The 24,940-nt window shown below is 37.4% G+C and overlaps 2 protein-coding genes across 4 annotated transcripts; one reads left to right on the top strand and one right to left on the bottom strand.

Annotated features, from left to right (window-relative positions):
* Positions 1–9,367: 9,367 nt before the first annotated feature.
* LOC115565470 (uncharacterized) lies at positions 9,368–10,735 on the bottom strand. The gene is made up of 2 exons (XM_030390660.2): positions 10,611–10,735; positions 9,368–10,551 (listed from the first exon to the last, which is right to left on the bottom strand). Exons 1-2 carry the CDS (start codon positions 10,730–10,732, stop codon positions 9,747–9,749), a joined length of 927 nt encoding a protein of 308 aa, XP_030246520.2. The 5' UTR covers positions 10,733–10,735; the 3' UTR covers positions 9,368–9,746.
* A 6,862-nt stretch (positions 10,736–17,597) lies between these two features.
* Positions 17,598–24,670, top strand: OtopLb (Otopetrin-like b). Of its 3 annotated transcripts, XM_089265147.1 has the most exons (6): positions 18,509–18,742; positions 21,969–22,415; positions 22,524–22,676; positions 22,736–22,953; positions 23,090–24,055; positions 24,112–24,670. In XM_089265147.1, exons 1-6 carry the CDS (start codon positions 18,633–18,635, stop codon positions 24,627–24,629), a joined length of 2,412 nt encoding a protein of 803 aa, XP_089121273.1. In that variant the 5' UTR covers positions 18,509–18,632; the 3' UTR covers positions 24,630–24,670. The 3 variants fall into 3 exon arrangements, with proteins under 3 accessions (XP_089121275.1, XP_089121273.1, XP_089121274.1); XM_089265149.1 differs by lacking the exons at positions 18,509–18,742; positions 21,969–22,415 and adding an exon at positions 17,598–17,759; XM_089265148.1 differs by lacking the exon at positions 21,969–22,415 and having other exon boundaries at positions 18,510–18,742.
* The last annotated feature ends 270 nt before the right edge of the window (positions 24,671–24,940 follow it).

Here is a 24,940-nt window from a genome sequence, read left to right as displayed (position 1 = left end):
TCTCTATGCCTGCATGCCGGACGGTCGATGCGACTGGGTTTTAAGCAAAAACTAATTAAAAGTTGTAAGACATTTTTTTGCCCAGTTTTATTTCGTTTCGTTTCGTTTAGGTAGCACCACCTGCCATAAGATGCGTACAGACACACAGCGCAGCACAGAGAAATAAATATTAAAAAAAATAGAAATGGCAATGCGCAGCGAACACCATTGCGTATTGTTTATTATTTACCGTTTCACTCTGACACCAACGCAGTGGCAATATGAATGACGCCGACTACGACGCGACGCGACGGCGCGCCAGCAGTTGGAAAAGATACGCTTCACTTATACCAGCAGAGCCGACTCCAACGCCGGCACCGACACCGACTTAATCTACAGAAGTTGTTCGTTTTTGTTGTAGTTCATGAAGTTACTTGAACGAGCATTTAGACTTAAAGCTGCAAATAAACAACATTTTCAGTTGCTTATTATAGTTGGAAAATATATGAACGAATACCCTTTCGAGCAATGTTCATGGGAATGAATGATGAATAAAAAAGTGGCTTCTGTCTCATGGTTAAGCTGACAGCCTATTCACTTAACCATCTCCATATTATTCGTTGATTTTCTATAGAAAAACACCCTTGACTTAAAAGACATTGTCGTTATATTCATTCCATGATGTTAGCGGTCGATCTGAGAGCATGCGAAATTCGATGCAGCGAATGCAAATTCACTTCGGACATTTTTCAGTGTTCACTTTGCAACTTTATCCATCAGCCAGAACAGTCGACTATGACGCAGGTGGCAAATGAAATTGAAAATCTAGCCGCCTTGTTCCTTATCCCCGGAAACCGTTCAAATGGCCAAATAGGAGATAACAACCCTAAGCTTTTCCGTCATCACAGCTTTGATATATTCTTAATCACTTGTATCATCTGAGACGATCTTTTTTTATCTAGACCAAAGAGATCTCAGTACCAGGCTAACAAAATAATATCTAATGTATTAGGTCTGCCCTAGTATAGGTTGTTCTAATCACTCCTATTACTGCGAAAGCCCTAATTCATTCTCTTCCAAGCGCATAGCTTGAGGGGCATTATGGCTCAAAGCCATACACCCTTCGCAAATTAGTGGTCTTTAATGCGATTACAGATATCATTCTGAATCAGGAAATGTCAATTATTAAGCCCAGTGCACAAGCAGTAGTTCTGCTTATAGTATAGTTATATTATTTATTTACTGAGATTGTATTAATTGTATATACATACTCAGTAAATCACAAATCACAAGCAGCTCCAAGCTGTATTAAAAACAGCATAACATTATTTAAAATGTTTACATGTTTTGGAGCAATTCTTTGATTACTTTGCGGAAATTCGGCCATAATCTTACCTAGTAGTAAAATGGATTAAACATGCCCCACCCCCAGAGTAAGCAAAAAGAATTAAATCGCAACATTGTCCAGACTGCTTTGATAATAAACGTGACAGATATTTCGGCTACTCAAATGTCTGTTACAGTCACACTGGCACACACACATACACATACACATACACAATGAGCCGCAACGACCACAACAGACAGGTGAACAAGCGAACAACCGAACAAGCAGTCAAGGACTCTGCAAAGGTGTTCTGTTTCAAAGTCTTAGACAGGCCCTGTGTGTCCAGTGGGCGGAGGAGGAGGAGGCAGGCAAAAATCTAAGAAAATCTACATAAATCATGTGGGGCAAGTTTTCGGATAACTGACACAAAATTTAATTTATAAGCACGTACACTTTGCCAGCAATCGTATCTAATCGGGCTGGGTGAGCTTGCAGGACAACATGTTTTAATTGAATTTTAATTTCGCTTTTAAGCTGGAAGTCAGGTCCAGTCCACGCTGGTTTAGACATTGCAATACAGCTCATAGCTATGCTTCCTCATTAGTGATTTGCTTAAATATATAGAAAATCAATCACGCAGCACATCGGAATACGTGAATGTATTGAATTCTATTAGATCCACTGTACAATCGAAGAACGATGAGAAAGGACCGATTCGCTCTCAAATTAGTAGCCTATAAACTGTACCTGAATTTCACTAATGTCTAACGATGCGATTACGCAGCTGAAAGTTAGGTAAAGTAGAGGATTCTTCAATTGCTGTTCAGAAATCGCTCAACATATATATGTGCAAATACATCTACATCAAGGTGATTGCCGTGCAAGCTACATACCCACAACAAATAGCCTTTACGGAGTATTATTATTAGACTTCTTTAGAGTTTTTTATGTGTAACTTTTTTATATGCTTTTGCTTACATATATGCTCTTAATTTATTATGTCTTGCTTGAAAGTTGAGTAAGTAACTTCTTGCGCCATACGTAGCGCAATTCTTCCGATTGAATATTGCAGGCTCTGTATGAGTACATGCAGGAGTACTTATTGTCCTTTGCAAAGTAAAGTGACAAAAAGAGAATGTCGGGAATTCACATCCATAGCCACACAATTTTAATAATCTCTCACATGTGCACGTGTTTCAGATTACAAAAAAAAATCATGGATCAAATGAATTTATAATGAAATTCGAGCTACTAAACGGAGACAAATGGTAAAATTAACTAGCGAGTTCGACGTTCAACTGGAATCGTTTGCGTGACACTTTTCGTAATGCCTGTCACAATTACAATCAAAATCAGTCACACGGTGACTTCGTCGTGCGTCCGTCTAGTAATAGCATTTAACTCGTGCAAAGACATTATTTACTCCGAAAGATCCCCTAAGCTGTAATTAAATGTCTTTGCAACTGAAAGAGTGCAGAAAATCAAATTATAGTTCAGCCACATTTATGAAGACAGTTGCAAATCTAGATTTTCGACGAATCAACAGCTTTAATCTTTCTTATTCATTCTTATTTCCTAGTATGCTTGAATGGTTCAGTTGTGCATTTACGTGACATCAATGAGATTTCACCTATGCTGTGCCTTGCTAGACAGCACCCTATGTTTCCAACATAAAATCACACTATCGCTTGTCCAGACGGCGAGACATCTGAACGGAAGTCACTTAATTTCGATTCATTTTGCGCGTTTAAAATTCATATCCGTTTGCGCGTCAGATTCAAGGGTTGCTCTTCTAATAGGTAGAGTCACTTGTGCTTAACGAATGTAAGCTAAAATAATAACAAGCCTTTCGTATACAAAAAAAAAAAAAAAATAAAAATAAAAAAAAAATATATATATATATATATATATATATATATATATATATATATATATATATAATATATATATAGAATATGTATATGTATATATGTTATGTTATGTATATGTTATAGATACTAGGTTATATATAATACTTATGTTATATGTTTTATATCTATCTATATATAGTATATTATATATATATATATATATAGTATAGTAATTATATATTAAACTTATAACATAACATAACATATATACATATACAACATTACGCCCTATACGTTCTCCTATAATACACATAAACTCATAAGGCCAGATATATTGCATTTAAATTTTTAACGAAAAATTTTTGGCAACCGCTTGTACTATCATGCTTTGGTATTAATCCCACTTTAATCAACTCCACTTGAGAAAGTTTTTAATCACTTCGGAAATGTTGTCAAACATGTCTGCATTCTTTTAAGCAGCTTGCAGCTAAAAAAGTAAAACAGCGAAGCCCAAAGCTTGGTACGTTGTTGTTAATTTTAATTTTTGACAATAAGCTTGGACTCAAAGAATTTAAGTACTTATCGCAGGGCGCTGAAGTAAATTCTAAATAAACTTTAATGATTACAAGTCTTAAATAAACATCAGCTTGGCGCGGAGATTCATGCGAATTCGACTTCTATAGAATGTGCCATTCAGTCAGTCAGATATTATTTACATTACATAACCATTCAAATTCCTATACAAATTTTGTAGAAGCCTTCCTGATCTTTAAATACCCTTGGTTGCTTATGCCCAAATGAGATTTTCTTGTATACATACATGAAATGTTGCAATAGTAAAAGATGCATTTTATTAAAAAAATGTGTAGAGAGTTGAATTATAAAGCTCTGAGTGGCTGGCTATGTCGAATATAATATAAAAGTCATGCAAGCCTTGCAGTTATACTGTATTAATAAATATAAGCAAACGTTAAATCTTAAGGCACGTAGCTCTTGAGTAGATAAAAAATTGGTCGGCTTTCCGTATTTAGAATGGTACATATATCTCTAAATAGGAATATTTAGCAGCTGAACTCTTTAAAACGAAACACACTTAGTTTTTTCTTGTGGCTTGCGGCTGTTGAGGAGATGCTACATATTTTCTTTAATTTCAATGGGGTCCAGGTTTATAGTTAGGCATCGTCGCTGCCGTCTCCGTTACTAAAATGAAATGTGGCAGGTAATTAAGCGGGCGGAATTGCTAAATTATTGCAAGTTACAGCAAGGAATCCAGGCATCCAGCAGCTCCTCCATACTCCCAGACATTGCGTCTGCTTAAGTTAATGAGATGTTAAAATGGAATCTCTGCCCGTTGGCCGGACGCAGTTTAGTTTCCCGCACGTTGTGATTTCACATTTTTCTAGCAGCTCCTTTAGCAGTTTCCTTGACTTTTTGTTAAGTTGGCGGCATCAAATGCTGCCGGCTAACGGTTTTTAACTATTTGCTGTCTACACCTGAGTTTCTTAATGACGAAACCATTATAAATATGCGTGGGAGATAAGACTCCAGCCGCACAGGCGCTTAAATTGCATCGACTATCGCCTCAATTATGCAATAGAAACAGAGCGTTTGGCTCTCCAGTAACATCAGTGCAAATAAGTCAAATTCTCTGTTGTTTTTACACTGTCTACGAACAAATTTTCACTTGGCTTTAAGATGTCAAGCAGGAAATTATAGAGGGTTAAGATATTATTATTGGAACAGGCAATTAGGTCGAAGAATTCCGCTTGTACTAGACCCGATATGCTTTTGAAATATATTTACTAATAGTTACCATTAAAGAGCTGCGTTTGTTAATTTTATGCAAATGGCTGTGGCGGCCTTAAGCTGCTGGACGGGGGCAACCAGCAACCAACAAGCAGCTACCAGGGGCATAATAAAGAAGCGCGATAAACTGGAACTAATTTAGTAAACAAGCTTTGAAAAAGGGCGAGGGCCAACGTGTTAGGCAGCCAAACGCGGACGTTCAAGCCCTCTATCCTTAACCCAAAACAATTCATGTGTGCGAGTGTGCACTTAACGGGTGAAATGGCAGCTACTCGTTTTGCGATGTCCTACGTTAGAGCAGTGCACCGTTGCCCCTGCCATTGCTATTGCGAACGCCGTTGACCGTGCCTCGCAAGCATTATTCCTTCTGAGCCCACCAATATTATTCTCAATTCTCAATTCGCTTTGTAATTACTTGAAATTTTCCAACTCATTAGAGTGTTTAGCAGATCCTATCAAATCATTACAATATTATAAACATTATAAATCTAGACAAGAGAACGGAAACAGAGACATTATTATCATTAAGTAATACTATTAAGATCAATTTTATAGATATTTATTGTCGATTAAGCTGCAAAAATTAATTAAAGGTAAGCCTCAATGGGTATATACGAGCAATTTAAATGGTGTCCAGTTGCATACTTTCACATATTTGATCATGATATCGGCCATTTAATATCATTTACCAAGATTTTTTACACAGGCTCATTTCTCTTGGTCCTATTAACTAATCATTGCATAGCTGCACAAATATTAAAAGTACTCTAGTTAGTGCTATATCGCCGCCATCCATTGCACCCGTACTAATGTTTCCTTATTGTAGATTGACTCCATGTGAGAAAAGAGCTGTAGAATCGGTAACTATCCTACATCAGCCGCCGTTAAGTCGGCATGTTATGTCATTGTTTCCTAATGCTCAATACACACTAAATGCATCGTTTTTCTTTCGAGCTTGACAGGTTTGATGTACGTATACATAAATACATATATAAGGATAAATCGCATTATCGAAGCCTTTACTGTCGTGTATTATGCTCATTACTGTTGTTCTGCTTGGCATTTGCATTGCTCGTATTTCTGGATTGTGTTTAAAATCACACTTCAAAGTACATACAATATTGAATGGAGATTATCTGCGGCAAAACTAAGACGCACACAAACATACACCCGTCACACGAAGGTAACTGTGAGCATAGATTTATGTCGTCTGCGGAACATTCCTCGCCCCGTCTGGGTCATATTTATATGAAAAGCAGCGTGGCTGCGAATACGCCGAAAAAAGTGATGTATTTCCATACTTTCACGCTTCGTGAAGTACTGTTGCGTCGCCCTAGCTTTGCTGGCTTTGGCTCTGTCCAGTCAATGGCCCTGACAGCGCCAGCAACAGTTGAAACGGTGAGCGGCGTAGCTGCGGCTCACGCAGCGCTGTCGACGTCATCGGTATCGTCATGCCCCAGCGCGGTGGGCAGCCCAAAGGTAATAGGCAGTAGGCGGTAAGTAGGGTAGACAGAACCAGTGCACAATTTCCCCGCCGGCACGAGGCTCGACTCGTGACACTGATTTAGCCGAGCAAAAACGAGTGTTATTGGAAGAAAAGCCATCAATAGGGCCCCACTACCAGTGCTGCTTTTGTGCTGCTGCTGCCGCCACAGCCAAACAAGGCAATGCGAATATGACGCGGTAGGGATTTCTCCTACTCTCTTATACATACAGCCCTGTGCATACCAGCTACACAAGCACAAGCCCAACATCCATCGCACCGCACTCACACTCACACTCACTCACGGTTACACTAACACTCACACTCACGGTTACACACTCACACACACACCCACATTTACACTCACGAAAATCGCCCTTGTTCGTTCTCTTTCGGATGCCCCGTCGTATTGGGGGTTGGAAAAGCATCGTTGCCGCTAGGCTCGCCATCGTGTTGGGTTCACTGTTGCCTGTAAAGAGTTTTCATTATAAATGAAAATCAGTTGTTGGTTCATTCAATTCGTGACGTTCAAGGCGGAAGTACATGCCAAAAGCTTAGTAGCGGCGGCTTTGCTCTCCACTCTGTATTGTATTTTTGTTGTTCTTGCCGCTCTGAATGTCGTGTCCGCGCTAAGGAAACTCTGCGTTTCATACATTTTTTTTAATGGTGTACCATATCATTTTTGTTTTTGTGCAATCATAATAAGACTGTGTAAATTAAATAAAAGAAGAAAATAATCTGATTAACTCTAGCTATAGGTTGACTCAAGTGAAAAACGAAACTGGAAACTACTAGACCAAGGCAAAATATATAATGGTGATGATAATAGATCCGATGATTTGACTTTACAAGATGTAAGTATGGATCATATTACCTTGCTTTTAACAGGCTTGTTGTAGCACATGTTAGTCTTAATTTATGCTACATTGCACTAACAGGTGGTTAATATACTAACGATAATTTGACCGAAGTGCAGGTTAAAGATTTGTTTGATGCATTGTTTTTAATCCGTCAGTTATATAAATCAGGTATATAAATCAATCAAAGCCTTGCTCACGTTGAAAAATTATTCAAATTATATTACATACCAAGTCTACACAGGAACTGACAAAGATTAGAAAAAAAAAAAACCTTATTGAGTCGCTCCTCTTAATGATCCAGTGTAGCCATGGCTGATCAAAGCTAATATTGGAATAGTCAGACTGCATTTTTGAAAAATCGATGTTTCTTTTTAAAATTTGGTGTGACGTTGTTCAACTCACACATGGCGACAATACTTTGACATCATTAAATCCACTTTTAACATTTACAATTTGAAAATATCAACAAATATTTGAAACATAGCGTCATATTTGCATGTAGCATAGATAGAAATGCAAGGTATATTAGCCACCGAATACTTAGCAACTGCGCCACCTTGGATCGACAACGATATTATTATTAAACGTTGCGGACAGAGTTCAGCAAAGGACCATTTAACTGCTTCAGCTTGTTACAATATCAATAGTGCAGCAGGAAATCAGTTCCACTCGTTCGACGAAGCGCAGTAAACGCGAACCAAAGCCAGTCAGTCACTCAGCAAGCCAGTGAGCCGAGGCTTCGTTGCACAGTCGTCAAACTAGTACGTTTTAATGTTACCTCACTTGGCTTTTGTGTGCCCATTCTTTATGCTTATTGATGCACAATTAAACCGCATTTGGCCAGCCAACCAGATATGCAGACATTCTGTTAGTCTACCATCCGGCCAACAAACATATTCTTTGTATGCTGTCATGGTCTATTGCCGACCAAATTTACTAGGAGTGTAGTTAAATTCCAATGAGTTCACCTATAGGCGCAAAGACAACAACAATTATATATATATATATATATATATATATATATATATATATATATATATATTGCCGACCAAATAATTGTTGTTGTCTTTGCGCCTATAGGTGAACTCATTGGAATTTAACTACACTCCTAGTAAATTTGGTCGGCAATATATATATATATATACATATATATACATATATATATATATATATATATATATATATATATATATATATATATATATATATATATATATATATATATATATATATATATATATATATATATACATATATATACATATATATAAATACTATACAATAAATACTATACAAAATTTGTTATTCAATTTGGTCAAAATAAATTTTAAATTTTAAATACGAGCGAAGCGCTTGATTGGGTCCTCTTTTTCATTAAAAGCAAATTATATTATATTGTATTTTGCACTCTTATATATCGAGAATCATCAATTAGGATTTAGGGTCTGAAAACTTGAATACATGAGTTTGAGCTGACGGAGAAAAGCCAACTTAACTGCCACTTGAATAAAAGGTGTGATAGACATTTGCGCTTGTCAACGCAACGGCAAACTTGGCCATTGATACAACTGATAAAAGTACTGAATAGAGCAGACAGCAGGCAGCAGACAACCGACAGCAGAAACAGCGGAAATGTGCGAAATACAATAAACACAAAAACACAACACACACCGGTACATCGACACTCACACCCACACACTCACACACTTATGAATAGCTCACTGACTCAACTAGTGGCTGTTGAGGACAGAGTTTGAGTTTCAGTTTGAGCTGAGTGCGAGCTTCAAATGTGAGCTTGAATTTGCCTACTTCCGTTTGCCGTATCGCATATGTCACTCTCTCACTCTGCATGTCTGTGTGTGCGTGAACTATGCGCAACAAAAGGGCACCTCCGCTGTAATGTAACTATCGTAGTTTAATCAAATGGACTAAAGTAAATGTTTAGCTCCTTCGAATGGGATTATCTTCGATTCGATAATTTTTAAAGCTCTACGTGAATCAATTAAACTGCCAGATCCAGTAACGTTGACTGTAATCTAGTTTTTGTTGACAATTACTTTTTGCATATAAAAAATGTTATTTAATTCATTCTAGGCTTTTACCGGGCACAGGTAACTCAATCAATGGCGACTTCCACTGGCCGTAATTTAAATGTATTAGCTATAAATTGGCGTACAGCAAACTCTATTACATTACGTAAGTGGCAAAATCAACCTTGTCGCCCGTGCACTCTCCCTTGAGTGCATAGAGTAACTATTGCATATATGTATGTGCATATATATAAACTTATAGCTTATCCCACAACAGTAAGAACTCTATTAATTAAAGGGCGAGCTAATAATGAGCAGATGGATCACAGAGCTCTACTGAATTTGGCATAGAGTAGCACTTTTGGCCTAAGCTAGAAAGACTGTCGTGCTTTCTGATCCTTCAACTTTGCTCTAAGGCACTCCACGTAGACACGCAATCAGCAGTAATAAATGAGCCAAATTGATTAGGTAAAAATTTGATTTCCCCTTGTGGGACGTAGAGGCAGCGGCAGGGGGTGGCAATGCACCCACTGACTGAACAGCCCGATCGACTACTTGCTTGGCTCTTGATACACTAGACTCTAATGCGTTCATCCTTTTAGAGCATAAGTTGCATCTGCACGCATTGAGGTCGCTATAAAGTCCGCATTCACTTGCGTTAGCTTTACAACTGTCGAGTCTTAGACCAGGCTTCTCAAATAAAGTTAAAAGTTCCAACTCATTAATTTTTAGCAACTCGCCAGATTGAAAGTTGTCCGCTAGTACTGGCAACTGTTTTGTAACAATCTTTGTAGAAACTTCATCTGACTTCACTTTGGTGGTAAATAGATCCGTGGATCCTTGTAGGATCGTCAACTTATTTACATTATCCGCCAAGAGTGCTTGGTGAAAAATGTAATCATTGATGTCAGAATACTGGAATTGTTTGTCTGGGATAGCTGTCGACAAGCAGTTGTGGAAAAGTGGGCAGCCAAATAAATAGACTTTACGCAACTGCGGTCTGTGTACGACCCGAAAGCTATGGGCTATGTTCAGCATTGACGCCTGCACCTTCTGCAATTCAAGCTGGGGCGAACTACGGTTTGTGTCAACCCGAAACGAGTGTCGTAATTTAAAATCGTCCTTCAAGAATGCAGAGTGGCGATCGCTGCTGTCTAGCGCCTCGCCCGTAAGTGGAATGCTGTGGTTGCTCCCAGCAATGAACGCGCGACTGCATCTGGAAATATGTATACGATCTCAAACTCTAAGTTATTGTCCAACACACAGCGTACTTACAATTGCATCCACATAATTTGACTGCATGTATACTTCAACAAATATAAAAAAAAAAAAATAATAATAATAATAGTGTGAGGTTTTAGTAAAATTATGTTTAGCTTGCTACAGTAAAATGACATATTTGGATTAGAACTAGAAGTAGCTCGGTTTGACATCATTTACAGAGTAGTTTCTTGGTCGTATATAGTTAGTTAAATATCAGACTAGATCAGTGTACATGCCGGGCAGCCTATCAAAATCCAAAATATTTTGAAATAATAACCCAGTTCCTCGATTTTTCTCCTACACTTTATCTATTAAAGCCATGCCGCGCTACCATGCTATATCTGTCCTTCTTTCTGTCTGATTCATTCTTCGCTTCGTTCATCTTTCTCGGATAGTCTCCCATAAATGGTGGCGATGAGACTTCTACTGAAAGGAAGTTAAATTTTATTTGATTTTAAATAAATTATTTACTAGTTTGATAGTGGTATTTTTTTTCACAGCAAATGCTAGTATTTATTTTTTCTCTTTGAAACGAGGGTGCCCCATAAAACCCGGAGGACTCTCTGTAATACCGACAGAACGTCTCGTGAAATGCTCTACATATATACCTCTAATCTTTAAGATGTACAATTTAATTTGCAGCTGATACAGAGCTCAACTAGATGACCACAACCTACCCAGGACTTCAAGTATCGGGACGTACCAGCGTATGTGCATGTCTGTTTGTATTCATTAAAGCGCAAAATTGACAGCTAACAAATTCATCTTGATTATTCCTTAAACGCTGCCAACACAATCACAATGAAGGCAAGCAGAGCTCGCATCGGTGCAACCGGCGAACGACAAACGACAAACCAACATAGAGGATACCTGCCAGTAGACAGACAAGCTCAAGCCAAAATCACTTGGGAGCTCTGCCAACAGCATTTGCATTTACTGCTGCTTAAAAGCGAGAAAAATCTAGAAATGGAAAACAACACAAAATTACAGTAAAGCACCATAACATCTTATAAAAAAAAAAAAAAAAAAAAAAAAAAAAAAAAGATATAGATGTGGTAAAAGATTAAAAAAAAAAACAAAGACGACGTCTCACTTGATGCAAATGTGCATACACATTTTCAACGACTTTTACCCTTTTCTGTGCCCTCGAAGTTGCGGGTCTGTATATGCCCGACAACAACAGCCATTGCCATAATAGACGATTATTGAGATTTATATTTGAAAATAAGCTGATTTTGGCTGACGCGTATTTTCCACTTTTTGTTCGCCTTCGGGCAAAGAGCAAATATATTATCTACAAACATATCAGGACAAACAAGTAAGAAAACTCTTGTCGAGACTGCTCGACTAGGAGATACCCTGAACCCTCCAATCTGATATTCTACTCAGTCTACACTTAGTTTAGGCACACATACATACATACACACGCACGTATTGGAACACGCTCTGCTAACTGTGCAGTAAGCAGCGACTGCGCTTGGGCTGCGCTGCGAATTTATACGAATTTATTTGTTGAATAATTTAATTTCTAGACGTACGATCTTAATTATAATGTTCATTCATATGTACATTCCAAAGCAGACGTCTCTACTACTAGAAATACGCCTTTTACAAAGGTGAAGGTGAGGGGTCGAATTTAGGAGTGGGGGGTAAATTTGAACAAAACCCGAAATTGTCTAAAATGCATCTTAATATACATTTCAAATTTGGAAGCTCAATGGGTTCAGGGTATAAAAAAAGTAATTGCAATAGTATGTCAACTAGAAATCTTTTTGACTTTTGTCATCCTTTCGGAGCGAAATGCTTGGTATTATTGAATGTCGTTATATTATAGATAAGTTTTAGATATCACAACTTCTTTGAGTAGTATAACCGATAATTAAAAATAAAATCAAAAAGGACCTCGTAGAAAGAAAGAATTCCATACGGACTTTGACAATCAGATTAACTGCCCTCTTTAAATGTGCAATTATCTTCGGTTTGAAGTTTCCAACTTCAGTAGCAATTTACTACTGCATCTTAGCTACCACGGTGCCGGCCAACAAAATTGAGCGTAAGTTGACAGACAACTTGAAATTTTCTCTGCAACTTCTAAGGCCAACAGCGTCAACAAAATGCTTCAGCAGAGTGTACGTGGTTTTTAACTAAGCTTACCTCTTACTTTCTGCGCGAGCATAGTTGCCGTGCAAAATTTTCAAAATATTAAGGAAAATGGATTTCATTGAATGTGTTGGCTTCAGTTATTTCAATTACCTTCAAAGAGCACAAATAACGTAATTATTTGCTCAGTCTTCAGATATCTTGCATTTTTTTAATATCTTTGGATGAAATATAGTAATCTACATTGAACTCAGGTTTCGTTAGCAGCGGGCTGTAATTATTAAAAGAACAAGTTCGTTGTCGACGAAACCTGCATGCTATGTGGAGAGGCAACCAGTTCTATTCCAGATGACTGCGAATCCTATAAATGATCATAGGTAACCTCATCTGTATTAAATGTATGGACCAGCACTCGGTAAGTATTATTATGGAAACAACTGTAATATTTTTATATAGTTAAATATACAAATAGGTTCCCGTTTTATGAGCAGTTCAATTTACAATTTCGCAATGAGAAAGGAGGATTACAGACAGACAAATTGCGAATCTTTATTTGTACTATAGTGCAATTGTCGTAATGATATTTAAAGTAACTTGCATGTGGCATTTCAGGTAATAAATAAATCAACAATAAGCTTCTTAATACAAGTGAATTTCAAGTTAAATTACACCTGATTCCGATTGGCTAGTTGAAGTGGAGTTTAATGTTCTATCAATTAGACAATCTAAAGGGGCCGTATACAAGCCTCATAACATTTGAGAGGGCAGGAGGCACTCAAAACAAGCCATGACATGCCAATTACAATAACTTTTGCTTGTGTGTAAAGTTTTCCTCTTCCAGTTAATACTATTCATTAAGTATAAGAAGAGCTCTAGCAACAAATTGAAGACATTGCCTTAATTCAACAGGTTCCAAAGGGTTGGTTTGATGAGCATACTGTTTACGAATACTTTGTGTCCATAATGATAATGCGATCTCCTGTCAGGCACCCGAAACAAACTCAACCACTCATACTTACACGATCAATCCTAAAGTAAAAAATCCATTTTCAAGAGATATATATACATACATATATATACTGACCCGGCAACCAATGCTTTGCCATATTCATTATTTCTAGGGAATATTATATAGCTATAGTCGAAAGCCTTGCAAGCAACCAAAGTATGCTTTATTTATTATTAATAATAATTATTAATAATAATGACATAAAAAAAAAAAAGATTAATCTCTCAGCGCAATGCACAATATTGTTTGTTTGGCCATCTTTAGATAACCAAAACAAACTGGATGGTTTCCCGACGCGAGAACATGTCCATGGGAAAAATAGGGAGCTTCCAAATCTAATCCACATACAGACAACGTTTGGCCTTCTGACTTATTGATTGAATGCGTTTGAATTCAATTTGCCCATCTGTAGGAATCATAGAGATTCATGGCAACAATACATTTCGCTTTGAAACTTATTATTCAAAATGGTGGTATCAATCACGTTCTTCATTAATTTTTTAATTACCAATCGTATGACACTGCACAGGAGATACGACCTTCTATTGTAAGTGGTGCGGTGGTATGCCTGGCAAATCCAATAAATTCAAAAATTCTACTGGGTATTTACTGTTTCGGTAGTATCACAAGCTGTATGAGCAGATTTTTATGACACAGAATCTGTTGGCAACAATTGTTGTACCATGTACAACCATTTTTCCATTGCCAATATCTAATAGTTTTTGAAAATGTTTCGGGGGATTGATCCTGAAGCGTTTGAGCGCGCACGTTCACCGTCAGTTGTACTCGTTCAATATTACATCATATAAACATCATATAAGCATCATATAAAATGAACTGCAGAGAATTATTTCTCTTTCGAATCACGATTTGCTGCATAGCTGATCGCCAACCAATTCCAGACACGTCAACGACAGGTGCATTGAATCGACGTATATGCTCTCCATCTGGTGGTCTATCTGGATTGATGACAATAGCGTAGTGTAGTAGTAGTAGTAGTATGTATGTGTGATATGAATAATTTCAACCATTCATTTAACAGAGCGTCCAGTTCACTGACGATGCGCATCGCAAAAGGTGAATTGAGGTGATTATAGTTGCAACGTGCATCCGCGCAATTGGCGAGTGCCCGTTCGGAGTCCTCGCCACCCATAAAGTAAATCTGTAAAGAAATTAGAAGGTTCGTTTGGCATTGGTAGCAATGAGCCGACTTTGTGGTAAACTTGGCCTTTGATTTTGAATGTGGAACTAAATTGTTGGCCATTTGCAGCAGTATTTGTAGCTATTTCCTTTGCTCCAAACGGTGTTATCTAAACACTTGAATTTAATTATCGAATCGACTGCAAGAACAGCGAAGTATCTAGATCAGTACCAATAAGGAAGCCGTGCAATGATTCCGGCGGTGTTTCAATTTCTGGGAGTTTTACTTTTCCTGATGAGCAATACATCCCGATTGGCTTATTTTTAAATTTAAGGGCATGTCAGACATTCCTTGAACATTCCTTGAACCAATGACCACTTTGGAATGAGCGTAATATTCAACATCAGGCTCATACTGAAATGGTAGGTGTGATGTCAATGCTCGAAGTACTTGTTGATGTTGTCGGTGAATTCCTCTATGTCTCTTGACTACGAATCATCTGCGCGCTTCTCTTCGTTCCAAATGTCTTTGCTGGTTTCGCTCATCTCGTGCCTCTTGCAATTGTGATGCACGTAACTGCGCTATGCTCACACGAACATTTGCATTGTTTTGTTTTTTTTATACCCTGGAACCCATTGAAAATGGGAAATCAGGGTGTAATGTTTTTGTCAAAAGTATGTAACAGGCAGAAGGAGGCATGGCAGACCCCACAAAGTATATATATTCTTGATCAGGGCGACGAGCTGAGTCGATTTGGCCCTGTCCGTCTGTCTGTCTGTCTGTCTGTCCGTCCGCCCGTCCGATATAAGAGCTAGAGACTTAAATTTTTTTTTAATTTCCGTACATAACGCGCGCATATCGAGTTTATCACTAAAAGTCGATAACTCATCCCGTTATTTTGTTATCGATAAAAAATCTTATCGAAAATCAGTTATAAGATTATATCTCCTACATCTTTCAGGCTAGAGTCTCCAAATTTAAAATATATGTTAAGATGCATTTTATTCAATTTCGATTTTTGTTAAAATTTATCCCCCACCCCGATATCCACCCCCTCACCCTCATGTTTGTAAAAGGCGTATTTCAAATACTAGAGACTTGTGCTTTGGAATGTACATACATTTGAACATTATGATTAAGTTCTGATCGTACGTCTAGAAATTAAATTATTCAACAAATAAGTTCTCATAATATTGCCAACACTGCAGCGCAACCCAAGCGCAATCGCCTGTATATGTGAGTGTGTGTGTGTGCGCGCGTGTTTCTTTGTATGTGTGTGAGCGTATGTTTGTTTGTATGCGTGTGTGTGTGCGTATGTGTGTGCTAATTATTCATCTGATCTTTGTGCTCTGCTACTTTGCATGCCTCTAGATTTGAATCAAAGTTCATTGTACATTGCGTCACTGAATAATATCGTAAAATCGTTGCATCAAAATAAGTAGCAAAAAAAAAACAAGTAAGAAAGCTTTAGTCGAGACTGCTCGACTACGAGAACCCTCTTCCTGAACCCTCCAAGCAACTGATGTTTCAATAATAATTCGCACAGAAACACGCACACGTAAATTTGAACATAAGTCTAAATTGTCTAAAATGCATCTTAATATACATTTTAAAACTGGACACTCTACCTTTGAAGATGTGGGAGATATAATTTTATAGCTAATTTTCGAAAGGGTTTTTTATCGATAAAAAAAATATTTGAATGAGTTATTGTTTTTAGTGATAAACTCAATATGCTCGCCAGATATACGGACATTAAAAAAAAAAAAAAATTTGTCGCCCTGGTCAAGAATATATATACTTTGTGGGGTCTGCCATGCCTTCTTTTGCCTGTGACATACATTTCAACAAAACCATTATACCCTGATTTCCCATTTTTAATGGGTTCAACTAATATGTTTCTTGAGTGAAATGGCCCATCCTTTAAAGTTAGGGCTATGAAAAATAGATATTGGCCGATTCTCAGACCTATCCGAGCTGCACACAAAATGTTGCGAGAATCTGCCAAGCCGTTTCGGAGGAGTTCGCCAACAAACACCGCGACACGAGAATTTTATATATAAAATATATTTACATACATATAAATCGATACTCCATTCATTCTACATGCACGGTGCAGTTGACAAAGATACGCGCAGATAAATGGACTGTGCTAAATCAATTTATTTATAGCGTCTACCCCGCCTCTTTCTGCGTGTTACAAACATTTTAACAAAATCATTATGCCGTGATCCAATTTTTATTGGGTTCACGGTATAATGACAATTCCTTATCTATGTGATAAAATTAAAAATGAAAAATATATAAAGTTTGGGTTTGTATGCACCACTTGAAATTACCGTATTCTCTAACTATTCTAGTACGATCCAATTAATAAATGAATAGGATCTTGTTCGTTGCGTATTGTTAAAAAATCGCGTTCAGGTTTCTGGTTATCCAATTTATTCAAGGAAGCTAAATGCTTCCCATTTGTAAATATTTTTGAAAGTTAGTACCTTCTACTGTATAAATGTATGTATGCATATATGAACATATATGCTTGTTTGTAGACTCATTTGTCACTGACAAACGTCGTGCACATCGGAAGCCCAACTTAATACCTATGCATTAACTATAAACAAATCACACGAACTCGCTTGGTCAAAAACGTTGTCTACAAAGCGTTCAGCGACGAGTCACACAACATTTTCACCCTTATCAAATTGAAATGATAAGAATGAATTTGAAAAAATAAATTGCTATTTTAGTTTTCTTACATCGACTGAGGTGCCTGCACTTTTTTTTTTCCATTGAGACGCCAGACGTTGATATTTTCTTATTGAATTTTTTTTAAGAACAATTCGCGAATTGATTTAATGTTGGAGCCGATTCGACAAGTGAGATACGAGCGAATGCCTTCAGTTACGTTTAGGTGAGACTACGAATGTACTATGAACATCTCCATCTTATAATGCTACTATATTATGCTGTAATACACCATGCACTGAATTCTAATTCGTGTGAAATGAAACCCAAATAACCAAACGATTTATTGTACAAGATGTTAACATTCGTTCTTAAAAAAAAAAAAAAAAAATATATATATATATATATATATATATATATATATATATATATATATATATATATATATATATATATATATATATTAATTTGTATGTACATATGTATGTGTGACCTTAGCCAGACGAACAACCAATGGGCACCGCTTGCTGTATTTTGTATTATTCTAATTGTTTATGATTGAAGAACTTTTGAACTATGTTTGTAAATATGTAAATTGACTAAATTAACTTATATATATTAATAAAAATAATGCTGTTATGATTCATTGTTATTGATGGGAATGGTGATGGTGATAGCAATTATGATGATGATAATATTAAGGTCAAATAATTTAAATATAGAAATAATATCGATCAGCTATGGATTCCGGATATCTTACATCCACTAAATATCCTACAGATAAATGTAATACGAGTAGTTTAAATAAATCTAATAAAGTTGTGCATAAGTTCTTTTATAAGAGTTATTCTATAAGGCAAAATTCAAAAGTGTGTTAAGCTGTGTATGAAAGGCAATTGTTAACAACAACAAAATAAAAGCCAATAATCGCTAATATACTGCTCAAACAGTGTCTGACAGAAAGCAGTACTAGCTACAGCAACAGAAAATCACAAGCACTTAGTACCACAGTCAACACATTACTGTACAGTCAAAGGTGCCTAGGACATAATTCCGATTGAAGATTTCTTGTGAATGGTTCACATAGACGATTTTCAATATGTCACTTAATAATATAAATGCAAATGTATACTACGATGATCCGAACTCATTATGGAAAACAAAGCAACGCGTTCACTATAAAGACGACATAACGGCGCGTTCCAAAAAGTGTGTGATTTAATTTCAACTAAATAAATAAATAAATATGTCCTAAATATCTGTATCAACTAATATATTTCTTGAGAATACCTAGTCATGGCCGGATTTGCTTTGGTATATATATATCTGCGTATTTGTAACTCTGTCTCTTTAACTAGTTACATATATGTGAATAGTATACCTTGATACTCTGAACATTGTATGTGTATTGGAATTAATTCGTTCACCCTGTATCAAGTCTCAGTTAAAAGTTATAAATGAAGCCAAATTTCGATATTACTAATAACTAACAACAAAGAATTAACAAATGTCCAACCAGATAATTTCATTAAATAATTGAATTGTGAGAGTAGCTTCGCATATCATTTCTTGATATAAAATCGGATGTTAGCCTGTGTCCCATAGTATGATATCGAACCATACTCAAAACCGCATGCTAATAAACCTACATCTCTGTGTGTAAGATATATTTATGAGCCAACTATCACATAATTGAAAATATAATAGGAAACACACATTCTTCATTCGCATCAGCAAAAATCATTTGCGTGTATGTGTAAAGTGCATGATTCTATGTAGATCAAACTGTTTTTATACGGTCACCTTAGCTTTAAGCAGAATATTCTATTTATTGTTTCATTTAGCTGGCCTTTGTTAATACAGACAGAGTTAAAATTAGCGCGTCACGAGTCGGGGCCGAAATTATAACATAAAAACTGAGTATATTCAACTGAATGAAAGTGTGGAAGTCAATACTATTTCACTTAACGAAACTTAAAAAAAACAAGTAAGAAAGCTCTAGTCGAGACTGCTCGACTACGAGATCCCCTGAACCCTATAAGCAACTGATATTTCAATAATAATTCGCACATACACACGCACACACACACACACACGCATACATACAAATACACGCACACACACACACGCATACAAACAAACACACGCATATACACACACTCACATATACAGGCGATTGCGCTTGGGTTGCGCTGCAGTGTTGGCAATATAATAAAAACTTATTTGTTGAATAATTTAATTTCTAGACGTACGATCGTAATGAAACTTTCAGAACGTAATCATAATGTTAAAATGTATGTGTATACCGAAGCTCAAGTCTCTAGTATTTGATATACGACTTTTACAAAGATGAGGGTGAGGGGGTGGATTTAGGTGTGGGGGGTAAATTTTAACAAAAACCGAAATTGTATAAAATTTATCTTAATATACATTTTAAATTTGGAGACTCTAGCTTGAAAGATGTAGGAGATATAATTATTTAAGTGATCTTCGATAAGGTTTTTTATCGATAAAAAAATATCGGAATGAGTTATCGTTTTTTAGTGATAAACTCGATCTGCGCGTGATATATATGGACATTTTAAAAAAAAGTTGAAGTCTCTAGCTCTTATATCTTCTGAAATCGACGCGTTTATACATACGGACGGACGGACGGACGGACGGACGGACAGACAGACGGACAGGGCCAAATCGACTCAGCTTGTCGTCCTGATCAAGAATATATATACTTTGTGGGGTCTGCCACGCCTCCTTCTGCCTGTTACATACTTTTAACAAAACCATTATACCCTGATTTCCTATTTTCAATGGGTTCAGGGTATAAAAAACTATACCAAGTTTAAATCTTACTCGATGACTTTGTATTTGCATGTCTTACTTATTTGTCTAACTGCAAAAACATATGAGATGTAATTTTTTCAATAATAATTAGCAAACACACACGCACACACACGCACATACGCATACAAACAAACACACGCACACACACACGCATACAAACAAACACACGCACACACACACGCATACAAACAAACACACGCACACACACTCACATATTCAGGGGACTGCGCTTGGGTTGCGCTGCAGTGTTGGCAATATAATGAGAACTTATTTGTTGAATAATTTGATTTCTAGACGTACGATCATAATAAAGCTTTCAGAACGTAATCATAATGTTAAAATGTATGTGTACACCGAAGCACAAGTCTCTAGTATTTGATATACGGCTTTTACAAAGATGAGGGTAAGGGGGTGGATTTAGGGGTGGGGGGTAAATTTTAACAAAAACCGAAATTGTATAAAATACATCTACATTTTTACAGCTTGACAGATGTAGGAGATACAATTTTTTAAGTGATCTTCGATAAGGTTTTTTATCGATAAAAAATTATCGGAATAAGTTATCGTTTTTTAGTGATAAACTCGATGTGCGCGCGATATATACGGACATTTTAAAAAAAAGTTGAATTCTCTAGCTCTTATATTTTCTGAGATCGACGCGTTCATACATATGGACGGACGGACGGACAGGGCTAAATCGACTCAGCTTGTCGCCCTGATCAAGAATATATATACTTTGTGGGGTCTGCCACGCCTCCTTCTGCCTGTTACATATTTTTAACAAAAACATTATACCCTGATTTCCCATTTTCAATGGGTTCAGGGTATAAAAAGATGATAGGCTCGTCTAATATATGAATCTACATTTAAAATTTGGCGACTCTAGCTTTCAAGATGTAACAAATGTAAATTTCGGCAGACAGCCACACAGACAGACGGACAGATAGACGGACAGGGCTAAATCGACTCTGCTCGTCGCCCTGATTAAGAATTTATATACATACATATGGGGTCTGTCACGCGTCCTTCTGCCTGTTACATGGTTTTAACAAAACCATTATACTCTGATTTTCCATTGAAAATGTGTTCAGGGTATACAAAAATAAGTGCTGAAATAAAAGTAAAGTAATAGAAATAGAAAATTGCTAATTGTAAATTGAAGCAAATTAAATCAGAAACTCAAAAAAAGTTTCACATATCCAAATTGTTTTTTATTGATATGGAGTCCCATTTGGTGTGTGTTATCAGTGGGTAATATCTATGTAGAATTCAACACCCGTGTGCTGGTCTTTTATTGGCTAATTAATGGCTTCAGTTCTACCTAAGACCTAAAAAATTTAAACGACAAAATCAATTACAAACCAATTAGAAGCAGATCGATATATACATATACAAATGCCCAACTGTAGTCTTCACGTTACCCACATTTTGAAGTCGACAGTTGTCCATAGTCATCAGATGGCCTGTCGTAGCTTCAGTTGCTTTGCAAACTCTAGGCTGAAAAGAGCTAAGAGTTGCACATATTAAGCACAAGCATACACTGATTTTGGCTCTGAGAGTGTGTACTTGAAGGCTGACTTCCAAATTTACGTAGAAATAAAGTACTTAGCTGCGAATATATCACAATAAGGCAACCAAAAAAATCGATATCCTTCTCTCGACTAACGCCTGCAACGACCCAAACACCGGATAGTCAACCTCATTCCGGCAACAACTCGACTATATCTGCTACCTCAAACTCCGTGAAACGGTACGCTCGCACCGCATGTGACAATTGTGGTTACCATAACATACCGATTATGTCACACCCAATATCGCCACTAGCGAAATCGCAAACAAACTTGGAGCTCGTGGAACATGGCAGTCAACGTCAGGCTCTTTTGCCCCTCCCAGCTATACATCATGATGATTCAGCCTACACACTTCAGGTATCGCGACGTCCTTCGATATTGCTACAGGAGATCCTGACTAACCGACCTCCCGGCATTGGACGCAAGGATCCTAGTAATTTTCTTCATCCACGAAGCTCCAAAAATGCAGGGTACAGCCGGTCTTTATATTATTAAGATATCAGAGAATCGTTAATATACTATCATAATAGTTAACAACATTTCCTCTTGTTTCTTCAACTTTTACATTCTTATAAAAGAAATCCTAATGGAACAGCCACCGGCAGTACGGCAACGATCAACTTCCACAGCGGCACAGCAAGTGCTCGCAATGGTTCCAGCGCCAACTACGACAGCGGCGCAAAAAGCATTCAGGCCAAACAACAAAAAGAAAAAAACCGGAGAACCGGCAAGTAAGAGCTCATTTGGAATATCATCGTTAACCATTGTAAATACATCGTTTGTCTTATAGTGATGCTATCAGCTCGGCACTTTCTGCGACCTATTGCAAGCTACTAGTGCTCCTAGGAGTCTGCCTTCCCATTACGGAGGTCATTTCAGATCAAATACCAACCTATGTCTATCAAGGATTTTATGTTTATTTATATGCTGGAAGCATATTATTTGTTGTATTTGTTTATATAAGCGCATTTCGTAATCGTTCTCTCTTCAATGCCCTAAAGGATTTTCGTAAGTGAAATTTTTGCTGTTTCTGATTTCATTATTCTTTTTAGTTGGATTTTTTCAGTAAGAAGATTCGTTTATTCCTTTTGAACATGTGTATATAATTATTCAAATCGAAGTAATATTGTCTTCCAAACATTAGACGAGAAGAACAGCAACATACACCTTAAGCACAAGGTGACTCACTTCGGAAGTTTTTATCTACGCGTTGGTGCTATCGCCTTCGCCATCGGTACAATGGTGTATTCGGGGCTGGAATTCGGTCAATTCTTCGAACTGAATGGACACCCTGGATGCCACGACGTCTTTGTAGCCATTACTCCAATCTGCCGTATGGTACTCTGCATTGCCCAGGTGCAATTCATCTTCCTCAACACAACATATATGGATATGGCACGTCACAAGGTAACCTCGCGTTTCGGACTCATGCATATGGTAGCCACAAATTTGTGTGAATGGTTATATGTTCTGGTCGAAGAAACTAAACACGAAATATTTCACATAAACCACCATGATATGGATCCAGGCCACGATCCTGTCTTACACAACGGAACTCATGGCGGTCCTGACTGGTCGGCTCTGAATCAATCCCTTCACGGACCACTCAACACTGGATTAAGAATACAAAACCATTCTAATGAAAGCACGATAAACAAAATACTAGTCAATATGACTATTAGTAACCTCACAACAGTAGCAACGCCAACACAATCAACATTTTCAGGATGCTCCCGTACTACTATTATGGGTGCTTTAGTTCAGCAGCTGTCCCCGTTTCTTTTTCCATGTACAATTGAATACTCTCTGATTTGCGCAGTTATTCTGTTTGAAATGTGGAAGACAGTCAAGTCCATACCGGACATCGACAAGACACGCAAGAACTCCATAAAGCCCATCGCGCAAAAGCCGGCCCATCACTTCTCTGTCGACTGCTCTCAGTCACATAAGGGTCTTTTCTTCGGAATACTCATCATTGTCATGACTATTATATCAATGATTATGTACTTTGTGCTGTATACGCAACCCGGCTACGAGCTAATCGCCACCCAGGAGGTAACACTCTGGGAGACGTTCATGTACTTCATGTGCGCCTCCGCGGTAATTACCGGTAGGTGATAATTATGATAACAACTGATCTCTTAAATAACATTATTTTCTTGGCAGGCATGATCCTTATGCGTGATCTTCGATATATCAAGGACACAAGCGACGAGCACCATTCAATGGATTTGGATAATCTCCTTTTAGTTGTTGCTCAAACTGGCGTCTACCTGTACGGCATGTTTAGCATTCTAGGCAGCTATTTCGCTAAATGGGATACGGTCCCAGACCGCGTCGAAGGCATCATTGCTGAGGTCTTCGGAGTTGTGCAAACATCACTGCAGACAATGTTCATACTGCATTCTAGCCACCGGCGCTGCAAAGGCTCTAAGCAGGTGCGCCGCAAGCCCGGCCGCGAAATTATTACCTTCCTATTGGTCGCTAACATTGCTATATGGTTTGTTAACACCCTCATCAAAGGTCGGGCTGTCTTTCGGCAGACGCATCTCGAGTTTTTCGGTATTTGGGGCTGGACAATTATCACACATATCTCAATGCCACTGGCAATATTCTATCGCTTCCATTCAACGATCTGTCTATTCGAAGTATGGAAAATTACATATAAAGCTAAAGCCCACTAATCCTTACAAATGCTTGTCAATAAATAACGCTTCACTTTTTATTTCTGCTTTTTAAATTATTTGTGAAGGTTTCACATTATTAGTATGTCGGAGCATGATTAGTATGTTGATGCATGAAGTAGTTTAAGCCATTTTTTGGCGACGCCAATTGGTACTGTCCCTAAGATCGGCACGATCGCATGAATTGGGCCATTCAGCCATTTTATATTAAGAGAGCTTAAAAAAACATTTTTTTAGCTCTATAGTAAATAAAGCATTTAATTGTATACAGTTTACATTTTTTTTTTAAGATTACAATAATACTTGTATAC

This window comes from Drosophila navojoa, chromosome X (assembly GCF_054131105.1).
Source record: "Drosophila navojoa isolate 15081-1374.11 chromosome X, UAZ_NAV_1.0, whole genome shotgun sequence".
NCBI classification, from domain to species: Eukaryota; Metazoa; Arthropoda; class Insecta; order Diptera; family Drosophilidae; genus Drosophila; species Drosophila navojoa.
This window is presented reverse-complemented; position numbering and strand designations above follow the sequence as displayed.

Coding starts and splice junctions, on each gene's coding strand:
- LOC115565470 (XM_030390660.2), bottom strand. CDS start 10,732: ATGTCATTTTACTGTAGCAAGCTAAACATAATTTTACTAAAACCTCAC. Junction 10,552..10,610: donor CAAATTATGTGGATGCAATT/GTAAGTACGCTG, acceptor ACATATTTCCAG/ATGCAGTCGCGCGTTCATTG.
- OtopLb (XM_089265147.1), top strand. CDS start 18,633: ATGTCACTTAATAATATAAATGCAAATGTATACTACGATGATCCGAAC. Junction 22,677..22,735: donor AAAAACCGGAGAACCGGCAA/GTAAGAGCTCAT, acceptor TTTGTCTTATAG/TGATGCTATCAGCTCGGCAC. Junction 22,954..23,089: donor CAATGCCCTAAAGGATTTTC/GTAAGTGAAATT, acceptor TCCAAACATTAG/ACGAGAAGAACAGCAACATA.